This window comes from Paramisgurnus dabryanus, chromosome 12 (genome assembly GCF_030506205.2).
Source record: "Paramisgurnus dabryanus chromosome 12, PD_genome_1.1, whole genome shotgun sequence".
Lineage (NCBI taxonomy): Eukaryota > Metazoa > Chordata > Actinopteri > Cypriniformes > Cobitidae > Paramisgurnus > Paramisgurnus dabryanus.
The window spans coordinates 10,793,917-10,805,623 of record NC_133348.1 but is presented as its reverse complement, the minus strand read 5'-3'; the positions used below and the strand labels follow the sequence as shown (position 1 = coordinate 10,805,623).

At 38.1% G+C, this 11,707-nt stretch overlaps 1 protein-coding gene across 1 annotated transcript; it reads right to left on the bottom strand.

The window, feature by feature from the left end:
- Window positions 1–820: 820 nt before the first annotated feature.
- Window positions 821–11,349, bottom strand: taf1a (TATA box binding protein (TBP)-associated factor, RNA polymerase I, A). The gene is made up of 10 exons (XM_065256503.2): window positions 10,976–11,349; window positions 10,714–10,883; window positions 10,273–10,386; window positions 9,912–10,110; window positions 5,406–5,521; window positions 5,053–5,211; window positions 4,576–4,642; window positions 3,087–3,210; window positions 2,472–2,626; window positions 821–1,997 (listed from the first exon to the last, which is right to left on the bottom strand). Exons 1-10 carry the CDS (start codon window positions 11,091–11,093, stop codon window positions 1,903–1,905), a joined length of 1,317 nt encoding a protein of 438 aa, XP_065112575.1. The 5' UTR covers window positions 11,094–11,349; the 3' UTR covers window positions 821–1,902.
- Between the last annotated feature and the right edge of the window lie 358 nt (window positions 11,350–11,707).

Here is an 11,707-nt window from a genome sequence, read left to right as displayed (position 1 = left end):
CCTACTATAGAAGTCATCGGGGCTCCTGTTTCCTGTTTGATTACAAATATCTTCCTTTGGGTTCAGCAAAACAAAGAAATGAATACAGGTTTGGAAATTGAGGGAATGTAAATTATGACAGCATTTTATTTTTTAGGGTGAACTATCCCTTAAACACTGACCTACACCTACTCACATGTCTAGATGAGAATGAATAAAACCCTATTGAAGAAAGATACACATTTCAACAAAAGTTTATCTTTACATCCTTAATGTGCTGAAATGTTCGTGTGACCTGGTCAAGTTTTAAAGCGGACATATTATGAAAATCTGACTTTTTTCATGTTTAAGTGCTGCAATTGTCTCCAGTGCTTCTATCAACATAGAAAATGTGAAAAAGATCAACCCAGTAAATTCGTTTTGGTAAAGCATTCTCTACAAGCATATGAAAAATAGCTCATTGAAATCTGTCTCCCCTTGTGATGTCAGAAGGGGATAAAACCGCCCCTTAATCTGCACTATCCAACCACAGCACTGCCATTTAGTGCAGAGATCAGCTCATTTGCATGTTAAAGGACACACCCAAAAATGGCACATTTTGCTCACACCTACAAAGTGTCAATTTTAACAGGTTATAATTAATTATCTGTGGGGTATTTTGAGCTAGAACTTCACATACGTACTCTGGGGACTTTTACATCTTAATAAAGTCTTGCTAAATGTCCTCTTTAAACAACAAGCAGTGGAGCTTAACACAATACATCTGAAATACAGATTAAGTCGATATAGTCTTTTAAAAAGTCCAAACAAAGAAACGATAAAATACACATAACATTTAAACTGAAAAACAAAGGACGATTTTATTTTTTAGATAAAATGTGTGAACATTAGCATATGAGATTCTTTTTACAAAGAGTGGAAGCACAAAAGCTGCTGTCATTAAAGCAAGAGGAGAACAAACCAAAAACTGTAACGATCTCAATCTAACTTTTCAATCAAATTGTTCTGAATTAAAAATAAATTGAAGCCATTTAATAAAATAATTTGGTCTCACTTATATTTGTTGTTTTTACATAAGAAAAACGTAATACAAATATACCTTTTGTGTACATATGTTCTGTTAAATTGTACTTAAACTTTATATAACTTCATGTTCTTACTAAAACGACCACCTTAGCCATCTTAAGCTCGTTGCTTGGTTTTATCTGGTTAAGCTGGTGTAGTTTTAGAGGGGGTTTGGACACTTTTTAGCTAGTCAAGCTGGAAGACCAGCTTTAGCCAGCTACTTTCATGTTAAACCAGGTAAGACCAGCTTAGCAAAGTTTTCAGCCTGGTCAAGCTGGTATAAGTTGGAGGGTCAGCTGGTCTTCTTGCCTGAATAGCAATAAAATATACAAAACCTCTTTAAAACCAGCTTACTACACGAGCTAAAACCAGCCAACTATCTTAGGCTGGTCTCAGTTGTATTTTTCAGTAGGGGTAATAACACGCTTAACCCTGTGTCTAACCTTAAATCCCTCCATAAAAACACCATCACATTGTATCAAATGCTTTTGCTTCTGCAGAATCACAGTATTTTAAAAACACCCAATATAAAACGGGATCAGGATATTCATTATTTTCCCATTGCAAATATCAGTGCATAATTTTGTCACAAACAAAAAATAATTTTGTATTAAAAATACATTCAAGAATTACAGCAGCCTTTATAAATGCAGCGCCTGCGCCACCTTGTGGAAACAATCAAAGCTGTCTGTGAATTTACTGCATTTCTTTTATTTTAATGCAATGTGAGAAATCAATATCAAAGAGCCTTAGTAACATGGAGACATGAACAGTTTTCATATGAAAATATTATTATGATATACATATTCATCATAAGGCAATGCTACCCGACTCTTGAAATGGGAAACGTGAATGTTTTTATAAATCAGTCCCATCAATGTTGTCTTCAGTGTTTGTTGTATTGTCTTCTTTCGGTTCCCTTGATAGTCGAGCACTTTTAAAGTAATCTCTATCTGCAATGAGAAAAATCACAATTACAGCCACAGGCTAATGAAAGTATCATAAAAGAACACAGACAAAACAATCTTAATGAAGAAGAGAATACAAAGATTTTGTCTCTGTAGTGTGACAGTAAAGTACAGAAATATAGTTCATGCAACTACACGTGCATCACGTTCAGTTTTGGTTCATGTACACAGGTGTGTCAAGAATCGTATCATTCTGTCATCGTATCACATTTGGAGGAGTCATGCTTGCATACATGTGTGCCCATAAAAATAACCACAAACGCCTCTGCTTCACATGACCACAAGATCTACACCTCACCTCCATTAGACATGTTATACATCATCTACATTTATTTATGTAGCAGATGCTTTTATCCAAAGCGACTTAAAAATAAGGCAGCATTTAACAAATATCAGGTGTAAACAGGGCAAAAGATGTTGTTCTTAACCTGTGTGTGCATGATCATCATGCATACTTACTTGATTCACCCGTAAGCCTTAAAACTTTTGCCTTGATTTGCAAAAGTTTCACATCTCTCTCTGACTCTGCCTTGCCGATGTACGGTCTGAAGTGCATGGCTAGCCACAATGATTTTCTGATGGCCCATTCCTTCCTTATAAGATACAAGCAATGTCTGCAAGACGCAGAATACACAAGAAACTATAATCACATCTGCATCACATAATAAAACAGAAATAATTCACACACACACACTCTTTAATCCTGATAATAATCTTTACAAGGAAAATAACATCTTGGTTGTGAGATCTGAATTTAGTAAATAAATCGCTTGTAGACAAAACTAAATCAAATTTAAGTGAATATGTGTTTAAAACAAGCAAAAAATAAATCAATGGGGTAAGAAAATTATTTCTGAATTAAGCGTTTAAGAAAAAAGTAAACTTATTTCAAGACTTTTTTTCTTACCCCATTGGCAATTTTATTTTTTAGGCACAAATTCCCTTAAATTTCTTTTTCTTTATTGGTCAATAAAAAAAAACTTAGGTCATTGTGCCCACGATATTTGATATTTTGATTTTTGTACTGAAAACACAACCAAAAAAGTACTTTTTTGCAGTAAAGACAACACTCACATTGTCTTATGTTTCTGCATGATTTCCAGAAGACATTTCCAAGCCTTCCTGTCAGATTTCCAGCTGGAAAACTCAAGAAGGTCCATACAGACTTGAAATGCCTCTTGTAGATTCTTCAGTTCGTCTGGAAAAGCATCACCAGCATTCAGAGTCAAACATCTGCTCTTACGTTACACATTCAGCTCATAAATATCACAAGTATTACATTTAAGTTTGTCGTCTCATGGTTTGATCTGCAGACATGAAGGATTTAAAGGGCCACTATTATGCAAAATGTACTTTTACAAGGTGTTTGGACATAATAGCCCTTTTCACACAGACATCCGGAAAATACACAGAAAATGCATCCGGGATCGTTTGATTTTTTTGTTCATTCACACTGCCGATCCCAGAAGATTTTGCGTTCACACAGAAGCTTGTCTGGCAATTTATACGTGTGTATTTTCTGGGACCAAAGGTAAATGGGGTTAATGTGTGTTGGCAGTGTGTGAACACAACCACCCGCTCCTTGTTTTTGAATCCTCATTAAACCAAAGCAGATTCATTAGACTTGTTGTTTTGATTCTCTTATCAATGTGAGGTCACACTGATAAAGCCCCACCCACTTACAGTCCTGCATTACCATAGTTTCCACCCTCAGCAACTTGTCCTCTGTCCACTAGATACTATTGTCTCAGACTGTACTAATCAGATCTATTTGAACTGAAACTGTTCACTGTCTGTTTATAAGGAAGTGAGGAGCTGTAGCTCATTTACATTTAAAGGTGGGGTGCATGATTTTTGAAAAAAGCTTTGGAAAAGGGAGACTGGCCGAGTACCAAAACATATCTGTGGGGTATTTTGAGCTAAAACTTAACAGAAACATATATTAGACTTATATTACATCTTGTAAAAAGGCCATAATAGGTGTCCTTTAACAATCATGGTGGCAATCATGGAGTTCTGCATTGGCAACCACTTTCGCACTTTTCTCCAAGGATGTATAATAAAAGATTTATTTACGTTTATGCATTTGGCAGACGCTTTTAATCAAAGCGATTTATAGTGCTTTGAAAGCTATACATTTTTTAACCAGTGTGTTTCCTGGATTCAAACCCATGACCCTTTGTATTGTTAAATATGTCAAATAAATCTTCGGTGTCCCCAGACTACGTATGTGAAGTTCTAGCTCAAAATATATCAAATAAATATAATTTCTTGTAACATGGGTGTAAGCAAAAATGTGCTAAACAGCAGTGGTTGAATAGTGCAGATTAAGGGGTGGTTTTATCCCCTTCTGACATCACAAGGGGAGCCAAATTTCAATTAGCTATTTTTTCACATGCTTGCAGAGAATGGTTACCAAAACCAAGTTAGTGGGTTGATCTTTTTTTTTTACATTTTCTAGATTGATAGAGGCACTGGGGACCCAATTATAGCACTAAAACATGGAAAAAGTCTGATTTAATGCATTGCTCTACCACTGAAGTACACAGGAGCATGTACGTACTGGTTTGATTTAGCAGAGAGCATAACTTCAACATCAGCTGGTGACTCGGCAACAAAGAGTGCAAAATCTGAAAAACACATGAATATATTATTAGGGCTGCACAATAAATCGCATGTGATTGTCACGCACATCTCGTCAGTAATGCCGGTTCCTTGAGTAGTAGTACATCGCCATCAGCTGCTTTCAGATGGAGCGGCATTTACTACACAGAGCTGTAGTTCCCTGACAAGCTGGGCCATATCGCAGGTGATACATCCGCGATAATTAATGCAAAATAGCCCTGAATGTCAGTTAACTACGGCTGTGTAGTTTAATCTGAAAGCAGCTGATGGGGATGTACTACTAATCAAGGAACCAGCATTTCTGACGAGATCCACGGGACAATCACATGCGATTTATCGTGCAGCCCTATATATTATGCAATGAGAAACTTAAAATTTTTCCATTTGTGTTTATTCAGTGTTAATTATTTTATACCCTCAATGAAGCGATGAGTTTGGATTTTGGGGCTTTGTGTCTCTTGAGGAACTGGTACAGGTAGACATGAGCATTGGGGTTTGATGGGAAGTCCTTGTTGTAAGCGTAATTCTGCAGAACCTTCAGCGCTCCTTCCTCATCGTTGTAAAACTCCAGCATCTGAAACACCATTTACAATAAAAGTTAACAAGAAATTTGCCCATATTGGCATCTGAACGCAGCTGGTTATTGCATGGAAAAAGTGCATGTTTCCCGGAGAAAGAGAGATTTGGAAAAAGACAGAATAAAAGATGACCGATTTCCCCTTCAAACAAATTGCATCCTCAAGAAATCAAAGCAAGGTGATAACTCACAGCAACGTAACTCAACACAAAAGGATCCCAGATTCCCGGCTGTCCTATAATCTCCTGTAGAGTCACTGAAGCTTGTCTGAAGCAGCTGTGCATCTCTTGAGCACTGTTGACATCCTCTGAAAGAACAAGAAACATACAGACACTTTGCTTATCTTTAAACTCAGATTTTAGATGATTAAAACAGTTAAAGCAGTGTCCTACTAACCAATGCGATTTTACTAATAATTCAAATGCATGAGAACCCCAGACAAACGCTTACACAATCATAATACATAACATTAAATGAGTGTTCCTGTAGCTTAGCACTTAAGCATTGTGTTAGCAGTTGTGGGTTCGATCCCAGGAACACACATACTGATAAAAATATACATACAAAGAAAGGTTAGAGGACATTCATTAGTACTACTGTACTGTATAATATGACCACCATAGTATCAAATATAATCACATGTAGATAAAGACATTAGCTGCGTTTCCATTAGCCTTTCAATTGCGCAAATTGACATTGCGAATTGAAAATACAACCTATGGAAACACAGCAATTTACAGGGTTCCCACACCTTAAGCCCTTTTCACACAGAAATTCCGTAAAATACACGTAAAATGCATCCTGGATTTTTCCGGAATAGTTAGATTTTTTTTCATTCACACTGCCAAGTTTACCCGGCATGTGACGGTCCCGGAAAGACACGCGACCTATTGAAAGTCCCGCCCTCTCTTCTACGCAGCGTCTGAAGTTTGCATATTATATATTATTTCTCTCTCCAGAAACAACTCGTGTGCATTTTTGTTTATGATCAGACTACAAAGGAGCGCGTGAACGCACAGTTCTATGCTGGTGAATGATCTCAGCTTCAGAATGGATATTTGACAAGCTCCCTGATGTCTGCTTTGATACAGTTTTCAGACATTTCTCATCGTGATTGTTTATATGCATTTAAAACCCGCATTTTGAGGAGCTGGACGATATTGTTGGAATGACATGTGGGTATTTTCATTTATTATAGCTCAAATGAGCACGTGACGCGATATTCTTTTATGCTGCTGAATGATCTCCGTTTCAGCGCAGTAAGTGACGAGCTAACTTACCTGATATCTGCTTCAGTCCAGTTTGCTGACATTTCTCGTAGTGAATGTTGTAAATCCCTCATTTTAAAGAGTTGAACCAACTTCATGTTGCCATGACACGCGCGTCCTCACTACGGCACGTGCATCATTGTTTATGCGTCTCATTTATCATTTCCTGATAACTGCTTCAATCTAGTTTGCAACATTTCTCGTGGTGAATGTTTATATGCATGTTATCTCTCGTTGTAAGGAGCTGAACCATAACTTGTGTTGTGATGATGACGCGCGCGTCCTCACTTCGACACGCCCATTACTGCATTCTTGCGGCTTCTTGTTCACACAGAGGGTTACCCGTGTATCTTACAAGGTCCTCTTTCCGGCAACGATCCCAGAAGATTAACCGAACGAGTTTTTGTTCACACAGACGCTTGTCTGGCAATTTTACCGGGTATTTTCTGGGACCAGAGGTCTGTGTGAATGGGGTTTTAACACCTTAGTTAACTACAAATTCACGGACCTTTCAGGGACTTTCTAGGTCCAATTCCCTCAAATTCAAGGACTAAATGTGGGGACACATTTCAAGTGAGAGCAAGGTTACATCGTGTTACCTTTTAAGATACATTGTTTCAGTACCCTTTCGAGGGACCTCGTGCTGCGTCACTGCGGTGACACTTTGGGGACGCCTCCAGGGGTAAGTGTGTCTGAATGTGTATATCAAATTCAACCAATGGCGAGGCTTAACGACGAAGACAGGGTGATGTGAGAGCCAGGAAGTATATCGCTATCTGAAATATTGCCAAAGACGGCGTTACAGGGACACAGGAAGTATGGCAAGGGAGACGCAGCGTCTCGTTCCCTTCTCAGGGAACAACAGTTACATACGTAACCCAAGACGTTTTCATGTGTCAAACACAACTATGCAAAAAAGCATTTTGGTATGAATCAACATTCACATACAGAAGATATAAGCATTTAAAGTGAACAGTTTAGCACGTGTGCTTAAAAAGTCTAGAATTTTTATGATATTATCTTACACTACACAGGGAATAATATGGATTTTTTTTTTCAGAAAACTTAGATTCAAGCACTTTCAATGACCTGTATCTATGTATGTTTATTTTCAAAAACTTCCAAGGGCCTTGAATTTCCCCCTCCAGATTCACAAACTTTCGAGGATTTCAAGGACCCGTGGGAACCCTGAATTTAGCAAAAACTCCCATACATCGCAGAAAAGTTTTTATGCTCGCATGAGGTGGTTTTTAAGGCAATTCAGAAAAGGTGTTTTCGCAAAACTGGAAGGGAAACAGTTTTTTTTTCTCGCATATTTAGGTCACAAGTAAGTCACAAGTATTATTTAAAGATGACGCAGTTTTAGGAGTACTAAAACCTCCCAAAAACACCTCAATACATGTCTGCTCCCAAACATAAGAAGCTTTCCTTGCCAATAATGTTTGTATTAGGCGTATAATATCAAAGCATCGAGAGAGCAGACTGTTCCACATGCTTTCTACTCACTCTCGCTGTACTTTTATCTGCGCAGCGTCAATAACACACGTGATCATCTGCAGTCAGGTGGCGGGCGTGGAGATTCTGCGATGGCTAAAAAGACGAAATAACGTTATAACATTTAATCTCGTCTCGTTTTGGTCAACGAAAATGAAGAGACATTTAAGCATAGTTTTTTTTTGTAAACCACTTATAGGGCTCTATCTTACACCCGGCGCAACGCAGCGCAATGCGCGACGCAAGTGTCTTTTGCTAGTTTCCACCCTAATTTTCACGTTTAGCGCCGCGTTGTTTAAATAGCAAATGCATTTGCGCCCCCTTTTGCGCCCATGGGCGTTCTGGTCTGAAAACGAGGTGTGTTCAGGGCATTGTTGGCGCGTTGCTATTTTGAGGCAACTAAAATAGACTAGGCCATGCGCAATGTGTTTTATGTTATTTAAAGAGCGCATTAGTAAAATGCGCCTATACACGGGAGGACAACGCGGGTTTGCTTATCACAAGGTACATGAATGCGCAGCAGCACAAATATGCTTTTAAATATGAAAGATTAAAGGCTTGACTGTAAAAGATTATTATTGAGTCTCTTGGACATAAATGAGGACAGATTATGAGACGTTAGAAGGCACAAAGAGCTGCTTCACCTGCAGCCTGGTAAGTAAATAAATGCTTTGCTTTGAACAAATGCGTCTGTTTTTAAATGTTTTTTTTTATGCTACCTCACGGATTTCTTGTATATGATGACTCTGTACCTGTGGATATGGTGAGATGAGAAAATTTTTTAAGTAATGCTTAAAAAAATGCTTTGGACCGCTGTCCAAAGTGCTGAAACTTGAGGAGAGCCGTTTGTAAATTCTTTATCTCCTGTTTGTTACAAATAAAGTATTTTTAGAGTACAAACCTTATCTTACATACTTGTAAATTATTTTTTGATGATATTGGATAGCCATACATTTAAAGCAATTACAAGCCTGCTTTTTACTTCCATGACTAAAAGAAAACGGGTTTTAAAGGTTTTAATAAAAAAATAACAATTTCAATACAAGTGAAAAACAACACAATTATTTAACATTAATCTTAAACTGGGGATCTTCTTCCTCCGCTTGATTTTTCAGTTTACAAAGTCCGTCATCTAAATAGGGATTAGACATAGCGCCAGCGCAACTTGCTTTTAAAGGGAATGAGAGCTGTGACTCTCATTGGTTTACTGCACGTTACGCCCAAAATACTCCCATTACAATAGGACCCACCCTTTTCGACCATGCGCTCGGCGCAAAAACCATTTTTCCCGTCGTTAAATTAGCAAAAGTGGATTCGGACACGCCCATTTAGACGTTGCACTGTGCACTTTAGACAATGCGCTTAGATCGTTAAAATAGGGCCCTTAGTCTCGTTTCTATTCGTCAACAATATTGCATTATACATTTTATTATAGTCATCGTAACATGACCAGCATTTTCGTTGCGTCTCGTCTCGTTTTCGTCAAGTGAAAAAGGTTGGTTGACGACTATATTTAGTCATACTTTTCGTTGACGAAAGCAACACTATATAACAATCCTCTTATTATAACATATCTCTTTTGATTTAAAATAATCTACTATTACCTTCAAGAAACACCTACAATGTTGCCACTTCTAAGTATAAGGGGCTTTCCTTGGCATTAATGTTTGGATAATACTCTTACGTCTCCTTCAGTTAAAAAGAATGCCTAGTGCGGTTGATGTGTTATCAGTAAACATAACAACATCAGTTGACGACGTGATGTTTGGAATTACTTATCGCGAGAGGAAAGACTACATTTCAGTCGCATATCATACATTAATGGAAAAGCCATTATTTCACAAAAGTCTTTTGTAGCATTTTAAAAATTATGCTAAAGTTTTGCGCAAATCTGCAATGGAAACACAGCTAGTGTCAGGGTGCAATGTCTCCTACCTGTTTCTGATGTGGTGGACTTCTTATCACACCAGATGAAGTAATCTAGAAAGCCACAGTAGGCACGGATGAGTTTCATATCCAGAGACTGACTGGTCTCCTGCTTGCCGTACCTCCAGCCATCGGCGACGGACAGCTGACGCTTAGCTTCATCCCACTGTCCGTTCAGCATGAGATGAAAACCGTGTTCCAAGCAAATCTACAACATTCATGTAAAAAGATTTATACACGTTAGGGCAGTATCTTTTCCCAATCAATCACTGCTGGATCATGGAGGTATGGTCCTTATAAAGACTTGCTAGGACAACCACAGAAAACTAGTTGTCTAGTTTAAATAGAAAAAACTAGGTTTAATTCATACCTTAGCATAGTTTTTGACCCCAGAGTTTTTCATTTGGTTATATACAGCATTGAAATCTTCATTATTGGCATTAGGGAGATTATGTAGGATTTCTGTTCCTAGTCTCCAAATGACCTGGAAGATAGGACCATGTGTCAAACTTAATAATCACAATAAATATTAAAACTGCTGAAACTGACATTTATGAAATACAAATTATTTCATATAAAGTGCAGTTTTACCACACAACAATTAAAGTGGACTGTAAAAACCAGTAGCAGAATGTAAAAGGGCACCTTTTCTTTAAATAATCAAATACAATTAAACTTAAATCAAAACTTTTTTGATGAGGCATAACAGTTATTAAAAGTTTAGCATCTAAAGTAATCCATAAACAATTACGGATCAAGTTATGTACATTAAAACATTTAAAATGCATAGATGTTATAGATGCATGAATACTTCACGTGGCAGCGATGTCACAGGTCTACCAACAGTGGTGTCCTCCAGTGTTTGGATGTAAGATGTGAAATATTCTGCAGCCTCCTGCCAGTTATGACGCAGCATCGCATCGCTGATGATTTTCAGACACTGTCTGGTGGATTTATGAAAACCAGACTCTCTGGGTGGACCTGAACGACAAACATATGTTTAAACGAGTTCGTCTGACTGAAATATCATAAGATGTAAGCAAATCAAATCAGTTCACAACAAAAATCATTACCCTCGTATTGTGACCGTTTGTAGCGTTTAACTTTTTTTTTTATTAGCATCTGATGTGTCGTTTCATCCTCTGGCGAGTCCACTGCCGGAATATTCAATTCAGCCTCTATATCATCCATAGCGCGACAGTTCCGCACGTTTCCGTTTCTTCAGCGAGAGTGAAAAAACATATTGACTTAAAGTTAAAACAGCAAAAAATATATGACTCAATTAAAATGTTTGGTACAATCGTCTGTGTTGCGCGACAAACAAGTTATCACATGGGTGTATAAACAAATCTCTTCTCCGTTCCTCACATCAGCGTCACTGGCGCACGGCGACACCTGCAGGGCGGGAGGTCAACTACACGCGCACTTTATTGCTCAACGGCGCCCATAATTGCAACGAGCAACGTTGCATTTAAAAAGTAAACTGGATGAAAACGTTATTGTGTTTTTTGTTTGTTTATAGGACATGTTTGCCATAGTGGTGAAGTTGCCTCACGATTTTGCGCCAAATCCAGTCCAGCAATGAAGGTGCAAGGCGATGCATGCAGGACGGGAGGTCAACTACACACGCACTTTACCGGTCAACGGCGCCGATATATAGCAACGTTGCCTTTAAAAAGTAAACTGGCTGCAAACGTTATTGTGCTTTTTATTTGTTTTTATAAGACATGTTTGCCATGGTGGTGACGTTACCTCACGATTTAGCAGCCAGAATCCAGGGTCTAAGACTATGTATGAAGGTGTAT

Coding starts and splice junctions, on each gene's coding strand:
- taf1a (XM_065256503.2), bottom strand. CDS start 11,093: ATGGATGATATAGAGGCTGAATTGAATATTCCGGCAGTGGACTCGCCA. Junction 4,643..5,052: donor AACTCATCGCTTCATTGAGG/GTATAAAATAAT, acceptor TGTGTTTTTCAG/ATTTTGCACTCTTTGTTGCC. Junction 1,998..2,471: donor AAGGCTTACGGGTGAATCAA/GTAAGTATGCAT, acceptor TTCTCATTGCAG/ATAGAGATTACTTTAAAAGT.